This window comes from Corvus hawaiiensis, chromosome Z, assembly GCF_020740725.1.
Source record: "Corvus hawaiiensis isolate bCorHaw1 chromosome Z, bCorHaw1.pri.cur, whole genome shotgun sequence".
NCBI lineage: Eukaryota > Metazoa > Chordata > Aves > Passeriformes > Corvidae > Corvus > Corvus hawaiiensis.
Genome location: NC_063255.1, coordinates 29,643,888 through 29,661,735, shown reverse-complemented (window position 1 = coordinate 29,661,735; position 17,848 = coordinate 29,643,888). Strand labels below are relative to the sequence as shown.

The window sequence follows — 17,848 nt, the reverse complement described above, 5'->3', positions numbered from 1 at the left end:
CCTCTGAAATCAAGTTCTGCAATTTGGTAAATTATGCCTGGAATTAACCTTTTGTAGTTATTTTCCCCTTGAAAAGGGTAAGCATGAATAACAGGTTACTTTCAGCTCAGTATCCCATGGTAAGAAAAAAATAATGTGTTATTCAGGAGAAAGTCCTGATATTGTGTACTCTGATCCAACAGGAAAAGATAAGATGTTTAGCAGTGAGGTGCCGTATTACAAAACAGGCAGTGACTCCTTTAAATACCACAGTTTGATAAGTGCATCTGTTGCGTATTAGCAAGGGGGTTTATGTAGATGTACTAAGTGGGGGTATGTAGACTTCACTTCTGTAACTGGATCATTTTCTAATACTTAAAAATTGGAACAGGTGGAAGGAAGAGCTTTATCTAACTTCAGAAGTGGTTACAGTTGAGCCTCTTGCCAAGGCTAGTTGGCAGACTGGCATAAGACACCACTTAACTTACAAGCGTTGGATGTGCTCCTGAATCAGTGGAGAAATGTATTTCTGGGTGACTAATTCCAGTGTGTAGCTGTTTGTTTTTTTAATGGCCTTCCAGAAGCTCATGTGCAAGCAAGCCATTTTTCACTGGGTTGCAGTAAAAGTGTCCCCTGTGAGGAGGACAGCGACAAAGTTAAATGTGATTTTTCACTGATAAAGTCGAGGAGGTTTTTTATGTGATGGATACCAGATTTACCAGCATTATGTTTATTTAACTAAGAAATATGATTGAACTTAGGACATTACCACTAGTCTGTAGATCTAAACTTCTTCTTGTAAACCAGTTTATTTTGAGAGTCAATCCCACTGTTCTTAAGACATGGAGAGCGCATAAAGAATTCTCCAGTTACAGTTGCTAGGGATTCTCTTAGGCCAGCTAGTATCTCATAAGAGCAGACTACAAAGGCCGTTAAAATGAAAACAAGTACTAGAACTTGGATGAATGTTTTTATTCTCAGATGGTTGTCTGCTCTCTGGATTGCTAGAGAAAACAGCAGAGATTTTGATAGTGTTGTGAAAGTTCATACTCAGAACATCAGCTGTGCTGTCAGTAACCAGTGTTCGCTTGTTTTCTCAAGTTGTGTTAGCTCTAAAGAAGGTCACCCAGGACACAGTGTGTCTTTTGGTTAACATTTGTCTATGCTATAGTTACCATGGAGATCACTCTGACAGAAATCTGTTTCTAAAAGATTTCTACTCTTTTTGGCATAAATCCAGAAGAATTTAAAGGAGTAGGTCACTTTCGGGTGTGTGCTATAGTCTCAGTACAGTGGTTGTTGAGTTTCAAAGGTACTTTAGAAGCAAGAGGTGGTGATATTTAAATCTTCCTTATATTGTGTCTAAAAAGAAATTGACAACAGACACAACCACTATGATAATTGGAAAACTGAAAATCCACGGTAATACTACTTTTCATATCAACAAAAATAATTGAAAAGTCACAATGTATCATACCAGGTTGGGTGTGGCTCTGAGTAGCCTAATCTAGGGAAAGATGTCCATGTCAGGATTCTTGTACTCCACGATCCATGAAGGCCCCTTCCAACCCAAACTATTTTATGATTCTGTGATTTTATTTGTTCTGTTTCTGTCTCTCTGTTTTTCTTTGTACATGCATCTGTTATACAGGCTTCCCTCCAAAGAGTAACAGCATGGCTGAGGTTGGAGGCAGCATGGAGATTATCTAGGACAACCTCCTGCTGAAGCAAGGTCACTCAGGGCGTTTGTCATGTTCAGTAAGGTTTTGAATATCATAATAGAATCATAGAATGATTTGAGTTAGAAGGGACCTTAAAGATCATCTAGTCCCAACCTCCCTGACATGGGTGGGTACACCTTTCAGTAGACCAGTCAACATAGCCAGTTTTGTCTCAGGGACACTACGATGACTTTGGAGTAGGATGGGAGGCTGTACTGGGGACTGCTTTGCTGTGCAGTGAGGTCTTCGTGTTACATAATGAGAATGTCCTTGCCCACACATTGTGCCATGACCAGTGGAATTGATAATGAAGAAATATCCTTAAGAAGTGGATAAGTCTACACTGAAAAAGAAGTCCAAGTGTAGCTGTCTCATCTCAGAATAAGGAGAAATAAAGATCGTGAGAATTAAGGTATCATGATTTTTCTTTTAGGATTAGAATCTCATTTTTAAAAGACTGCTTTCAGACATAAGTATTAGATAATCCTTTACTTCTGTGGCATCTCCTTTTGATTGAAGTTGGAAAATGTACACTGAAGCAGTAACAGGTGGATTAGACACAACATATTTAGTTTCAGGCGGTTCAAGAAAGCTAGCACTGAAGTGTCCTTGCTAAGTATTTATACACTGCTGTCTTTCCTCATAATCTGTCACTGCAGCATTGAGATACCCAGTGATGCACATTTATGCCTGGATTCTTGCTTGCTTTTTTTCAGTCATCAGTTAGAGGTGGTTAATGGTTTTCTTCCTCCAGTTTCACTTTTCCTTTTTAATCCTTCTGTGGTAAATCTCCTTTTAAATCCTTCTGTGCTAATGTGTTTCATTGTACCTAACTGGTGATATTATTTGAGAGCAAAAGGCTCTCAGTATTTTATTCAGTACGACAGAGTATTTCCAAGCTGTGAGGGAAGCATGGAACAAGACTCCATCATGTAACATATCTCCATTACAATGTGTGTTAACAGACTGCATGATTAACCAGTTGTGTGGGTATTACAGCTGGTGTATGTGGCTCTCACCGAATATTTCTAACATTTCAAGAATTGCAAGTATAAGTCTAATGATTGTACTACTTGCTGATGAATGGAGGTGCACAGATTTATTCTAAGATCAGTCTCTGTAACACTGTGCTATGCAACAGGTGACTTTTGTTAATAGTTCAGTGCAACACTGCAATAAAAATGGCATATTCTGTCCGTGAGGAATAGTTGTGTCTGCTGTAAAGCATCAGCTCTCTGGGGAGTGCCTGCAAGACACTGCAAAGCTGAGCAGCTCATCAGGTGTCTTCATAAAGATGAGATCAGGAGAGGACACAAGGTCTGTCTTCCTGGAATCTAGTTTTTGGTCTGGATAGATTAACTTGGTTTCCTTCCCAGAGGCAGTAAGGACACATGTAATGGACCGGTAATATTAACTTGTTCCTAAAACCTCTCAAAACCTGCCTGTTCTATGAGAATTTGGTTGCGCTTTGCTATTACTCTTAAAATAGTTGCTTAAGAGAGAGACTTTGTCATACAGCAGCCTGTACCTGAATCATAACCCATCTTGGTGAAAGGTGAACCTGAAATCCTTCACTTTTCACCCTTTCACAGATGGCTGGGCAACAGTTTGAGTATGGATTTGGTAAGACTTTAATGAAGTGAAACACAGCAAAAGGCTGAAGGTCTTCATTTGCTGTACCTTCTTTCTTTTAGTTTTTCTGTTGGCCCTGTATTTTCCTCCCATTGCCTGTACACTTAGCCAATAATTTTAAGGACTTTCTTTGGAAGCACATTCTCAGAATTGGCAGTGCTCTGGGATTTGTTCTGAAGGTGACGGCACTTTGTCTTCAAGTTGTTCAACTTGTCAATAATAAATGCAGCCTTGAATGCTGAGGATGAGGAAGTGGTAACATACAGCGTATGGTTATAACAGTTATATCAAAAGCCAGGATAAAACTGTGATTACTAGTCTCTGTTTCCTCTCTGAATGTAACCCTGTTTTAAATGAACAGTAACTAAACAAATATTAAAATATTCCGCCTCAAAGCTGGTTCTATGAGAAGGAATGTTCCCATGAAGAAGAAACATTTCAGTTGGTTAAAAGCAGGTTTTTAGTAGTTACATTATGCCCTTCCTATTCAGGTAGCTTTCTGATTTGAGGTGTGTGTTAATGAAATACAATTGTTTCCATTTAGGTAAACAAACACTGAAGATATTTGATGGGAATGATGCAGTGAAACGCAATCAATTTCGACTAATTTCAGTTCCAAGGATTGCAAAAAATGAAGAAGTTGTGGTAAGATACCCAGTGAGGGTCAGTTTTCCAGTGTGATACATATAATTCCATATTATAACAGTAAAAAGCTAACTTTTAGAAATTTAACTCAACAACAAAAATCTGTAAATGGGCTGTAATATTGCAATGTAATTTGACTTCTTCATGTAGTGCTCTTACTTTACAGCATCTGAAGAAATGGTGGCTTACATATCTGTAGCATAATGACAACCACAGTATCACAAGCTAAGCAGTCATTCTGCTTCCCTGTGTTACTCTGAAGCCTGATTTTACTGATACAAGCAACACAGGATAACCAGCTCCTTATGTATTGCTCCTTTTCTGTAATTTCTGATATTTGTCCTTGGTAGCCACCAATACTGCACGTGAGTTAATTGGCTTCGAACACTAAAGCTTGCTATAGTTATCTCCGCCTCTTGGCTGTGAAAGTAATTAATTGTTGATCACATACTGGCCACTCCCTAGCTTTTCTGGTGCTCCATCTGGGGTGGAAAAAATACTTAGTACTAAATCAAGTGTGCTATACAGATCTTTATTTACTGGGTTAGGCAGAGACCCCATGCTGTGAGAGAGAAATCCCGGAGTGGGAATAGGGTGGTGCACAATAGAATTAAGCATGGTGAGGTCTCAGAGTCATAACAGACTTGGGAGAGAAGTGTGAAGAATGTATTACATCAGAATTTTGACAATTTAAAGCTAAAGATCATTAGGATTTTTATCTTGATACTGTGCTCAAAATCAAGAGGAGTTTTGAAAACGGTTTGTTGTGTTCTGCATTTCAAAGATCTTTAAGAAAAACTATGTCCGGGATTGAAAACATTTTTATTTAGGAGTGCTACTTGCCTTTCAAGTCCATTTTACCAGGCTGGTGCTTTTAATACCAGGGAAGATAAATACAAGTTCTCATTAGTGAGCTGTAATGACTGCAGCATCTGTTTTAGCAGAGGTGCTGCAGGCATGGGCCTATAATGGATGTAAAATTCCTGTGACTGTGTGCATCTTGCAAGGACAGCCCTTCCCTTTCCTCTTCACAGGTGTGTGGGCTCAGGGCAGCCTTGTGGCTGAGAAGCTCACTAATTTTTAGCATCCCCTTAAGTGCAAGAAGACTGAGTAGGCAGAGTTGGGTACAATCAAGGGTAATTTACCATTTTCCTTGTGGAGTAAATTTTACATGCGTGAGTGTAGATTTATTGGACCTGAATTTTTACTTTCAGTCTTAAAATGACTATCACTTTCCAAAAATACTGTGGATTGTGTTCAAATACATTGATATCTCAAGTTTTCTTCTTTCATGTTCACTAAAATTTGTTTTCAAAACTTCACTCTTGTTTCGTCTGGCTTTTTTTTTTTGCCATTGCTATGTGTCCACTGCTCTGAGGTTAGAACATGCATTAATGGTTCATTTTATAAATCAGGTATTTATAATGTCTGTGGCTGTATAGGTATTAATTGTGTCTTTTCAAGTACATGTTCATGTATCTTGCTGTGTTTTAGGAGGCTGCTTTGAGGGCATACTACATAAATGATGACCAGCAGGAGTATGAGCTTCAGACCTTTACGCAGCAGGTGCTGCTCTCTGATGATGTTATCAACAGGAATGATGCTGCAGAGGACAGCAATTTGGGCTCAGTATTCCGCGAATCTGTTCCTGAAGCTTGGATCATCAGAGCCAAACCAAAGGACGAGGAAGTGATCAGAATTTATCCTGCCTGGCTAAAGTGAGTATTTTCCTTCTTGATCACAAGGTTATCCTGCTTGGCTACATTTGTCCTCTGTAGTCTAGCTTTGTTTGTTTTAGTTATTGAAGCTGCAGAAGTCTAACAGAGAATGTAGTTTCTTTTTCTGTATTTCAGGATTCTTCTGGTCGTTTTTCTGAGTGGGTATTATGCATAACATTCATTTCCATGCCTGGAAACTCTTGGGTTTCTTTACATACGTGGAATATACTGTGCAACTTGTGCAGTTCTATTGTCATGTGTTTGGTGAGAAAGATGCAACTTTACATTAACTACATCTGTAAACAAATGATGACATACACATCATTTGAAAAATAGATGGATTTTGTTGAAGAAGTGTGAAGTAGGAAGAACTATAGCGTAACTTCCCATGTGACATGAGGAGGAGGAAAATAAATAATAAAAAACCCCCTATATTTACCACTGAGATAGTATGAATTTTAAGCATATTAATAGTGGAAACAAAATGGTCTGTTGACCTACTAATATCTGAAGACCTGTGGGATAAAATTTAACCATGTGGTCATTTTGCTGTTGCAACTGCATTGCCAAGTTTTATGAAAGACTTGCAGGTTATCTTTGTGATTAGGAAGAAGCTGATCTGCAGTGCTACAATTGTAATTAGCAGTTCCTTGCGATGAAAGTGTTTTCTTGTCTGTGGCGCTGATACCATGTTGGGGTTTTAGTTTAGTCTTAGGTTTTCCTGTTAAAGGAATTTTCTCCCATATGCATGTTGCTAGGGGACAAATAGCTGTACTTAAGAAAGACAAAAAGGGGAGTGGGGCGGGCCTGGCTACTCTTTTGTCTACACCTGGGTGTGGGGACAGTTCGCTCTGAGCGTCCGGAGAGAGAAGCTGCAGAGAAAGGAGCTGCTGCTGCTTTCTTTTTGGCCGTTCTTTCTTCCTGCTGGAAGCAACGCCGGGACCCCAAAAGCCGCTTTTCCCTGCCCTGCTGGAGACCGAGCTGTGGCTGTCCTGCTCCGCTGCTGCTTCGAGCTTTCGCTACGCTGTAGCCCTGCTCACCCTGCCTGCCTGGGCCTCCGTGGTTTTTTCCCATCTGGATACATCTCGTCTGCCACCCGGGATTTGCGTTCGTCCCTGCCATTCCAGCCTGCTGTTCCTGAGAGTCCGGGATCGGCTGCCCAGGGGTTTGTGAAGCCTTTGTTCCATCCTTCCCGGGATCCCAGGGCACCGGTGCCGCGTGCTCCCCGAGCTCGCTCCGGAGCGCCCCCTGCAGCCGCGGGGGAACCATCGCACCTGCCCTGCTCACCGGGAGCCGCCAGCGCCCCTGCCGGCTGCGAGCGGAACTGCACCCGAGGGGAAAGGGCCTGACAGCCGAGAAGGGCTGGCACTGGGTTTGTGATTGCTGTTACTGCCACAGTTGTTGTTGTTTTGTTTGACTGGTTATATACATATATATATAGAGTAAAGAACTGTTATTCCTATTTCCCACATCTTTGCCTAAAGGCCCTTGATTTCAAAATATAATAACTTGGAGGGAAAAGGGGTTATATCTGCCACTTCAAGGGGGGCCTCTGCCTTCCTTAGCAGACACCTGTCTTTCAAAACCGAGACAGATCTTGGCGCCCAACGTGGGGCATGAGGGCATTAAGAGATAGAGGTGAAAAAGGAATAACAGTTCCTCGATAACTTTATTTTGTGTGCTGGATATTGGAACCTTGTTAGGCAGCACTATGTGGTCTAGTTTACCCTGGTTTGGGTGGCACGTAGCCGTGGCTATATTCTTCCCCTTTGCAGCTCCTTACTTGAATATGGGTCCTCTGACTAAGGCTACCATTGCTGTTATCCAGCTTGCGTTATGGGTCGAGAAGGTGAGGAATTCATGGGTTTTTAACTTCCTCCGGAATGTGGGCACATGGATAAACAGCTATCACACACTGAGCACATGTTTTTGGGATTATGTTAACAATGGTACCTTCTGTGAGGAAATGACACCAGGGGAAGTTTTCTCCCAACCCCTCAACCAGTTCTTTGGGCCCACCCCATCAATTTTCGAAGGGTTTAAATTCCCTCTGAATACTAACCATCTGCTGCTGATAGGCCTACTCTATTTAGCATTCAAGGATAAGTTGAGATTGGCTTGGATATCTACCCGGACACCAGCCCCAGACACTAGAGATCCCGCCCCACAGACTGATACCGCCCAGCAGTCCACCTCAGAAATGGACTACCCAAACTGGGTGGGGGTACTGGCAAAAGGGATGCAGGAGATGTGCCAAGAGATGGGTCAGGTGCGCCAGGGGATATGCCAGGAGATGGGTCAGGTGCGCCAGGGGATATGCCAGGAGATGGGTCAGGTGCGCCAGGAGATATGCCAGGAGATGGGCCAGGTGCGCAAGGAGATGTGCCAGGAGATGGGCCAGGTGCGCCAGGAGATATGCCAATTGCTAAGGGAATACACCTCCTCAGCTAGTGAAAAACCCTCTCCCTGCCCCAAAGAGGGTGAGTCCGATGGTGCAGCAGTGGAACCCACGGATGTTACAACCGTCCAGGCTTCAGCTGAACCACAAGGACAACCACAGCCAGCAGCAGTCGCCCCTGTGCAAAGGAGGAAGTATAAGACCAAATCAGTACGACCAGTTAATGATGATGGGCAACCAGGGCCCTCACAACCAGCAGGAGAGCCAGAGCCAGAAGTCATCACTGAGTCCCTGTCGCACGACAGTCTCCGTGCTATGCGAAACGACATTGTGCGAAGGGGGCGTGAGCCTTATACCACCTGGCTGCTTCGGGTTTGGGACCTTATGGGCACAAGTGTGCAACTGGATAGTGGCGAGGCAAGGTATCTGGGATCGTTGACCCAGGACCCAGGTGTGGACCAGATATTTGTGAGGGAGCCAGGGCCTCTCTCTCTCTGGGAGCGGCTCTTAATGAGTGTGAGAGAAAGGTTCATTCACAAAGAAAGAATGCAGGAGTATCATCATAGAATGCAGTGGAAGACACTCGAGCAAGGGATCCAACAGCTAAGAGAGGTGGCAATATTAGAGGTACTCTTTGGGAAGGATGGACAGCATGATAATGACCCCGATAAGGTCAGGTGCACAGGACAGATGATGTGGAACCTGGCAAGGCTAGGGCCATCGCAATACACCACCTTCATTGCAACGATTGATGCTGACAATACCCGAGAAACAGTGGGCTCTGTTGCCAACAGGCTCAGGCATTATGACAGCATGATCAATGGCCCGCTGAAAGCTCATGTCTCTGCTGTGGTCCAGGACCTCAAAGAGGAGATGAAGGAGAAGATGGAGGAGATGAGGGAGGAGATGAGGAGGGTCAGTGTGGCACCAGTGCGAGTCACAGGCCCCCAAGTCAGAGCCCGTCGTCCCCCTGCTAGAGAGAGAGGGTACACCCCACGAGCTGAGCTGTGGTTTTTCCTGTGTGAGCATGGGGAAGACATGAGAAGGTGAGATGGGAAACCCACCTCTGCCCTGGCAGCGCGGGTGCATGAACTCAAGGAGGGAGGCACTAACCGAGGGGGTTCCGCTAAGGTGAAGGTAGCCTCAGCCTCCCGTGACCGAGCTGCCAGGTATTACAGAAGGGAGGATGATATGTCGGATCCCCTTGAAGGTACCTCGAGCATGTACGCCCAGGGAAAGAATGATAACCAGGGCTAGAGGGGCCCTGCCTCTAGCCAGGAAGAGGCACGGGAGAACCGAGTTTTCTGGACGGTGTGGATCCGATGGCCTGGCACATCAGAGCCACAAAAATATGATGCATTGGTTGATACTGGGGCACAATGTACTTTAATGCCATCGGGACATGTGGGGGCAGAACCTGTATCCATCGCTGGGGTGACCGGGGGATCACAGCAGTTGACCCTTTTGGAAGCTGAGGTGAGCCTGACTGGGAAGGAGTGGCAAAAGCATCCGATTGTGACCGGCCCAGAGGCCCCGTGTATTCTGGGCATAGACTTCCTCCGGAATGGCTACTACAAAGACCCAAAAGGACTCAGGTGGGCATTTGGGATTGCTGCTGTGGAGGCAGAGGGCATTAGGCAATTGAACACCCTGCCTGGACTATCTGAGAATCCTTCTGCAGTTGGGCTCCTGAAAGTGGAAGAGCAACGAGTGCCAATTGCCACCTCGACAGTGCACCGCCGGCAGTATCGGACAAATCGAGATGCTGTGATCCCCATCCACAAGATGATCCGCGAGCTGGAGAGTCAAGGGGTGGTCAACAAGACCCACTCACCCTTCAACAGCCCCATCTGGCCTGTGCGCAAGTCTGACGGGGAATGGAGATTGACTGTGGACTATCGTGCCCTGAATGAAGTGACTCCACCGTTGAGCGCTGCCGTGCCAGACATGTTGGAGCTCCAGTACGAGCTGGAGTCCAAAGCAGCAAAGTGGTACGCCACTATTGACATTGCCAATGCATTCTTCTCCATTCCTCTGGCAGCAGAGTGCAGGCCTCAGTTTGCCTTCACCTGGAGGGGCGTGCAGTACACCTGGAACCGACTGCCCCAGGGGTGGAAGCACAGTCCCACCATCTGTCATGGACTGATCCAGACTGCACTAGAAAAGAGTGAGGCTCCAGAACATCTGCAGTACATTGATGACATCATTGTGTGGGGGAACACTGCAACCGAAGTGTTTGAGAAAGGAGAGAGAATAATTCAAATTCTCCTGCAAGCTGGTTTTGCCATCAAGAAGAGCAAGGTCAAGGGACCTGCCCGAGAGATCCAGTTCCTGGGAGTAAAGTGGCAAGATGGACGACGTCAGATTCCCACTGAGGTCATCAATAAGATCACAGCAATGTCTCCGCCGACTAACAAGAAGGAAACACAAGCTTTCCTAGGTGCTATAGGTTTCTGGAGGATGCACATTCCCGAGTACAGCCAGATCGTGAGTCCTCTCTACCTGGTTACCCGCAAGAAGAATGATTTCCACTGGGGCCCTGAACAGCAGCAAGCCTTCGCCCAGATCAAACAGGAAATTGCTCACGCCGTAGCCCTTGGCCCAGTCAGGACAGGACCAGAGGTGAAGAACGTGCTCTACTCTGCAGCCGGGAACAATGGTCTGTCCTGGAGCCTCTGGCAGAAGGTGCCTGGTGAGACTCGGGGCCGACCACTGGGATTCTGGAGCCGAAGCTACAGAGGATCTGAAGCCAACTACACTCCCACCGAGAAGGAAATCCTGGCAGCTTATGAAGGAGTCCAGGCTGCCTCAGAAGTAATCGGCACTGAGGCACAACTCCTCCTGGCACCCCGACTATCGGTGCTGGGGTGGATGTTCAAAGGAAAGGTTCCCTCCACGCATCACGCCACCGACGCTACTTGGAGCAAATGGATTGCCCTCATCACGCAGCGCGCCCGAATTGGAAACCCAAGTCGCCCTGGGATCTTGGAAATAATTACAAACTGGCCAGAAGGTGAGACTTTTGGGTTATCTTCTGAAGAAGAAGAGGAGCAGGTGACACGTGCCGAAGAAGCCCCACCATATAACGAGCTACCAGAGAGTGAAAGACAATACGCCCTCTTCACTGATGGTTCCTGCCGAATTGTAGGCGCTAGCCGGAAATGGAAAGCCGCTGTATGGAGCCCCACACGACAAGTTGCACAGGCCACTGAAGGAGAAGGTGGATCGAGCCAATTTGCTGAGCTCAAAGCTGTCCAATTAGCTCTGGACATAGCTGAAAGAGAGAAGTGGCCAAAGCTCTACCTCTACACCGATTCATGGATGGTAGCCAATGCTCTGTGGGGTTGGCTGGAAAGGTGGAAGAAGGCAAACTGGCAGCGCAGAGGAAAACCAATCTGGGCTGCTGAAGAGTGGAAAGACATTGCCACTCGGGTAGAGAAGCTATCCGTGAAGGTCCGTCATGTAGATGCTCACATCCCCAAGAGCCGGGCTAATGAAGAACATCGTAACAACAAACAGGTAGATCAGGCTGCGAAAATAGAGGTGTCCCAGATAGACTTGGATTGGCAACATAAAGGAGAACTGTTCCTAGCTCGATGGGCCCATGATGCCTCAGGCCATCAGAGCAGAGATGCCACCTATAAGTGGGCACGAGACCGAGGGGTGGATCTAACCATGGACAGTATCTCCCAGGTGATCCATGACTGTGAGACATGCGCTGCGATCAAGCAGGCCAAGCGGGTGAAGCCTCTGTGGTATGGCGGGCGATGGTCCAAATACAAGTATGGGGAGGCCTGGCAGATTGATTACATCACACTGCCTCAAACCCGCCAAGGCAAGCGCTATGTGCTCACAATGGTAGAAGCCACCACTGGGTGGCTGGAGACCTACCCTGTGCCTCATGCTACTGCCCGGAACACCATCCTGGGCCTGGAAAAGCAAGTCCTTTGGAGGCATGGCACCCCTGAGAGAATCGAGTCTGACAATGGGACTCATTTCAAGAACAGCCTTATAAACACCTGGGCTAGAGAACATGGCATAGAGTGGGTGTATCACATCCCTTACCATGCACCAGCAGCTGGGAAGGTTGAGCGGTGTAATGGACTGCTTAAAACCACCTTGAAGGCACTGGGTGGGGGGACTTTCAAAAACTGGGAGATGCATTTAGCAAGAGCCACCTGGTTAGTTAACACTCGAGGTTCCACCAGCCGAGCAGGCCCTGCCCAATCCGAACCCCTACAAACAACAGATGGAGATAAGGTTCCAGTGGTGCACATGAGAGGTATGCTTGGAAAAACTGTTTGGGTAAAGTCTGCCTTGAGCAAAGACAAACCCATCCGTGGGGTTGTTTTTGCTCAGGGACCAGGTTGCACCTGGTGGGTGATGCAAAAGGATGGAGAGACCCGATGCTTACCTCAAGAGGACCTTGTTTTAGGGTGAACTACCCATGGCTCTGCACTTGTATCAATATCAGCATGTATATTTGTATATAATTTGGGTGATGCATAGGTTTATATGGTTAAAAAAAAAAGGTTAAGTTTCATGTAACATGTTAGTATGGGAAAAAATTCGGGGTGGATAATGTTGGGGTTTTAGTTTAGTCTTAGGTTTTCCTGTTAAAGGAATTTTCTCCCATATGCATGTTGCTAGGGGACAAATAGCTGTACTTAAGAAAGACAAAAAGGGGAGTGGGGCAGGCCTGGCTACTCTTTTGTCTACACCTGGGTGTGGGGACAGTTCGCTCTGAGCGTCCGGAGAGAGAAGCTGCAGAGAAAGGAGCTGCTGCTGCTTTCTTTTTGGCCGTTCTTTCTTCCTGCTGGAAGCAACGCCGGGACCCCAAAAGCCGCTTTTCCCTGCCCTGCTGGAGACCGAGCTGTGGCTGTCCTGCTCCGCTGCTGCTTCGAGCTTTCGCTACGCTGTAGCCCTGCTCACCCTGCCTGCCTGGGCCTCCGTGGTTTTTTCCCATCTGGATACATCTCGTCTGCCACCCGGGATTTGCGTTCGTCCCTGCCGTTCCAGCCTGCTGTTCCTGAGAGCCCGGGATCAGCTGCCCAGGGGTTTGTGAAGCCTTTGTTCCATCCTTCCCGGGATCCCAGGGCACCGGTGCCGCGTGCTCCCCGAGCTCGCTCCGGAGCGCCCCCTGCAGCCGCGGGGGAACCATCGCACCTGCCCTGCTCACCGGGAGCCGCCAGCGCCCCTGCCGGCTGCGAGCGGAACTGCACCCGAGGGGAAAGGGCCTGACAGCCGAGAAGGCTGGCACTGGGTTTGTGATTGCTGTTACTGCCAGAGTTATTGTTGTTTTGTTTGACTGGTTATATACATATATATATAGAGTAAAGAACTGTTATTCCTATTTCCCATATCTTTGCCTAAAGGCCCTTGATTTCAAAATATAATAACTTGGAGGGAAAAGGGGTTATATCTGCCACTTCAAGGGGGGCCTCTGCCTTCCTTAGCAGACACCTGTCTTTCAAAACCGAGACATACCACATCTGCCATGAGCCTCCGTGAACAGCTTTCTCCAACTAATTCAAATATGTGCCTACTGCCAGAGAAAATTTTATACTTAGTTTAAAAAGGTACACACAGATCAAATGATTGTCCTAAAATAAGTATTTTTCTCCTTAGGGTGGGAATGGCATATGTTTCTCTACGAGTAAATAAGGATAGCACTGTGCAGACCGTGATCAAAGAAGTGCTCCCATTACTTGGAAGGCAGGTAAGTGAAAGAACCTAAGCACAGCCATATACCACCTGAGTGACCCTGAAGTATGTATTTTTCTCTTCAGAAAAATTGCAGTCTCTTAATTCGCAGTTAATGTAAATGTTGTTAGCATTTGGTGGATGATCTTTTGTGACTGGCATGCTGCTCAAAGCTTAAAGCAATCTTCAGGGTAGGTGGGTATGGGTGCTCTGTACTGGAAGGTACCATCAGTGTTTCTGGATCAAGCAGATTTACTTGCATGAACACCATGATTCTTGGGATGCAGCATATTTTTACTGGTTATTTATGTCTTGAAATATTTAAAACACACTTACGTATGTAGCTACTCTGCTAATTTTACCTTGTTGGGAAACTGGCAATCACTGTTAGGATGATCATGCTTGTCTCCTAATTCTCTATGCTGCTTTGAAGGAAATTATAAAATCACAGTATATCTCAAGTTGGAGAGGACCCATAAAGATCACTGAGTCCAACTTCCTGCTCCTTGCAGGATTTCCTGGTAGTAAAGTGTATGACTAACAGCATTGTCCAGACACTTCTTGAACTCTCACAAACTTGGTGCCATGAACACTTTCCTAGGGATCCTGTTCCAGTGACCAGCCACCCTTTCAGAGGAGAACCTTTTCCTAAATTTGAACTCCCCTCAATGCAGCTTCATTCTCTTTTCCTTGGGTTCTATCTCTGGTGACCAGAGAGAGGAGATTGGCACCTCTCCCTTCACTCCCTGCCTTGAGGAAGCTGTTGACCATGATGAGGTCACTTCTCAGCCTCCTCTTCTCCAGGCTGAACAAACCAAGTGACCTCAGAGAGGTCCTTCCAAGTCTTGCCCTTGAGACTTTTCATCATCTCGGTCACTCTGCTCTGGACACACTCAAATGGGTTGATGTCCATCTTATATTGTGGCACCCAGACCTGCCCCCAGCACTCGAGGTGAGGCCACCCCAGTCCAGAGCAGAGCAGGTCAATCCCCTCCCTTGCCCAGCTGGTGATGCTGTGCCTGATGCACCCCAGGACACAGGTGGCCCTCCTGGCTGCCAGGGCACTGCTGGCTCCTGTTCAACTTGCCACCGACCCAGTCCGCGAGATCTTTTTCCACAGGGCTGCTCTCCAGCTCTCATCCCCCAGCTTGTATTTTTAACCAGGATTACACCATCCCAGGTTGAGAATCTGGCAGTAGCTCTTGCTAGATTTCAAATGGTTGGTGATTTCCCAGCTCTCTATCTCATCCAGATCTCCCCATAAGTGTCCCCTACCTTTGAGGGAGTCCACAGTTCCTCCTAGCTTAGTATCCTCAGGAAACTCTCAGTGCATTTGATTCCTTCATCCAGACAATTTATAAAAATGTTAAAGAGCACTGCAGAAATTTTCTTCCTATGGTAGCAACCAGCATCTCTGTAGCCAGCCCCCAAGCACTGCAAGGAAAGACTCAAGGCTGAAACAGCATCCACGTTCTTCACTGTCTGCATTCCTTCCCACATCACTGGAAATTACTAGATACATCTTGTAATCTTGTAGATGCACATGCTTTCCTTGGAAGATAATCTCTTTTCAGTCTGCCTGTCCTTCTTAGGGTTGGTGCCAAAACAATATGACTTTCAGGAAACATGTTAGTAGGCTTTGCTAGCGTACCAAGCTATTGGCCAGCCCAACCAGTGTGGAGACACAAAGCTGTAGCGTGCGCATTTTCTTCTGCACCTGGGGCTTGTGAGCACACCAGGAAATCAGCACAGTTCCACTGCTCCAGGGGCTTGCAGAGGGTGACTGCTGCCCTTTGGGGTTATTTACGAGTACATTGGAACATGCATGTGACTACTATGTGCAGTAAGTGATAATCATAGATCTGACTAGGTATATCCATTGTGTAAAGCATGCAGCTTGTTTTGGCTGCAGAATACTTCCAGGATCTGTTGTCAGTCCATTTCCTCAAGTGCTGTGGACCTTTTGACAAAAATTGGTACAACGATGTCCAAAGTTTTGTCTTCTCTGAAAAAAAACAACAGTCAAACAGTATAGTTGGGAATTTTGTTAGGGAAAGATCTCTGTATTTGGGAAGCTAGCTATATGCTCTAAAGAGACTTAATTCTTTGGCTCAGTTGCAATTTCTCCAGTAGTGATAATTTTTAAACGCTCTACTTGTTTCTCTATATAAACATGCATACAGGAAATCTCTTTTTAATATCCAGCATTTGCCTGGGCTGCAGATGCTCCCAAGTTGCTTTCATCAAGTATCAGGCAAAGCACATGTAGGCAGTTGAGGCTCTCAACACCCCTGTTCATGACATGCAAAGCAAGGTCATTTTTCTCTTGAGTCTCAAGGGTAAAATTTAAGACCCTTCCTCAGTCATGAGTGTCATATGTTTGCAAGGTTTTGTCATAAATGGTTCAGCTTTTGGTGCTGCTCTTCTGATCCAGCTGCAAGGGACTTGACTTCTCCCTAGCAGTAGCTTGGAGAAGAGACTGTGGCACATGTGAAGAGGGTTTTGTTCCATCAGTGCCTGTGGAGTGCCCCATGAGATGGGGAGTGGTCAGCCTGGTTTTGCCAAGCTGGTTTCTGGGCCATCTTCTCAAAGAGCGGGCTTATTCCCAGTCCTGCATGCTTTCTCTGGAAGGACATTCAGGAAATACCCCACATGAGCTGTTCATCGCTGAAGCACGAACGGGATCAACCGTGCTGGACAGGGGCCCCATCACAATGTGGCTGTGACAGTGCCAATGTTTTTAGGAGCATGGTAGCATAATGCCATGAGTGTGTAAAATGAAGATTATTCCTGTCTTGGAAGGAGTTGATCAGAGGAAGAACATCATGGTTGATTTAAAAATATTTAATTTTTTTAAAATGTTTAATTTTCCATGCTCTGTTATACACTGTGTACAGTATATAACACAATAATGTAAACATCTGGGAAAATTATGTCGTTCAGAAGCTGCATTTACATTCTGTATCTTTTGGCAGACCGAGTGCCTCCAGAATTTCAAATTGGTGGAAGTGCTTATGGGCAGTAAGCAAGGTAAGTCAAGGAGCATTGGCGAAAGGCACATCTGATCTCCGTGGGATTTTTCCCCATTCTAACACAATTCATTTTCAACAATAAAAAACACAAATGAAACTTGATGATGATGTTGAAATACTTAATCAGGAGTGATGCAGGTTCTTTTCAGTCTTGTATGTCCTGTGGGAATAAGGTTCCCCTTCATTATTACGTAAAATCTCATTTGCAATTTCTGGTGGGTATTGACACTTCTGCCCTATTTTGGGGAGCTATGTTTAACTGACATAATTTTCTTAATTGCAGTTATTTATTAAAGATTAATTCTAAAGTTCAAATGGTTCCCTTCCTCTGTCTTCTTTCTCCCATGGAAGAGTAAGTTTGAGTCCTAAGACAGTCCGAGTAATATGTTTGTGTGTTAGGAAGAACAGAAATCTGCAGTCCTAGCATTGCTCAAGTGTTTTGTGATCCTGCAGGAACTGGGCTGGTGTTCTCCCAGTTTACATCTCTTTGTGCTTCAGTATTTGCAAGGTTGAATGGAGAAATAAATAAAGACATTGAAGTAGTCTAATGCTCTGACCACAGCTGAGTAAATATCTTTGTAGTTCTGCTTTGCTTTATATGTGAGCATTATTGGGAAGTTGTTTTATAAGGTTATGGCAGCTTTGTTAATGTCATAACCTTGGTTGGTTTCTGGTACTCCGTTTTAAAGCATCATTTCCAACCTTACTTTAACTGGAAGTTGTTAGAATTGTTTTAATATTTTGATAAAATACCGAAGTTGGTTATTACAGTACTTGTTAAGGAATATAGTCTTAAAGTCTTCTGTCAAACAGTTAGATTATTACCAAAGTATACTGCTTGTCTTTTGAGTGGGTTCAGGCTGTTTCTGCCTTTTTTTAAAGGAGGCTGGTGTTTAGGAACTGTGAAAAAAGTCAGACTGTTCCAAGCACCTATGTGTTTTTTCTGTTGGATCATAAGTAGCTCAGGTCTGCATGGTCCTTTATGATAAAATTAGTTGTGTGCAGAGCTGTACTTTTTCC

At 45.5% G+C, this 17,848-nt stretch overlaps 1 protein-coding gene across 1 annotated transcript in view; it reads left to right on the top strand.

The window, feature by feature from the left end:
- DGKQ (diacylglycerol kinase theta) overlaps nt 1–17,848 on the top strand; it is a 97,942-nt gene that overhangs the window by 49,043 nt on the left and 31,051 nt on the right. The window contains exons 8-11 of the mRNA XM_048292392.1: nt 3,877–3,977; nt 5,472–5,695; nt 13,722–13,812; nt 16,772–16,826. Coding sequence (XP_048148349.1) covers nt 3,877–3,977; nt 5,472–5,695; nt 13,722–13,812; nt 16,772–16,826 — 471 coding nt within the window. The remainder of the gene's footprint in view (nt 1–3,876; nt 3,978–5,471; nt 5,696–13,721; nt 13,813–16,771; nt 16,827–17,848) is intronic.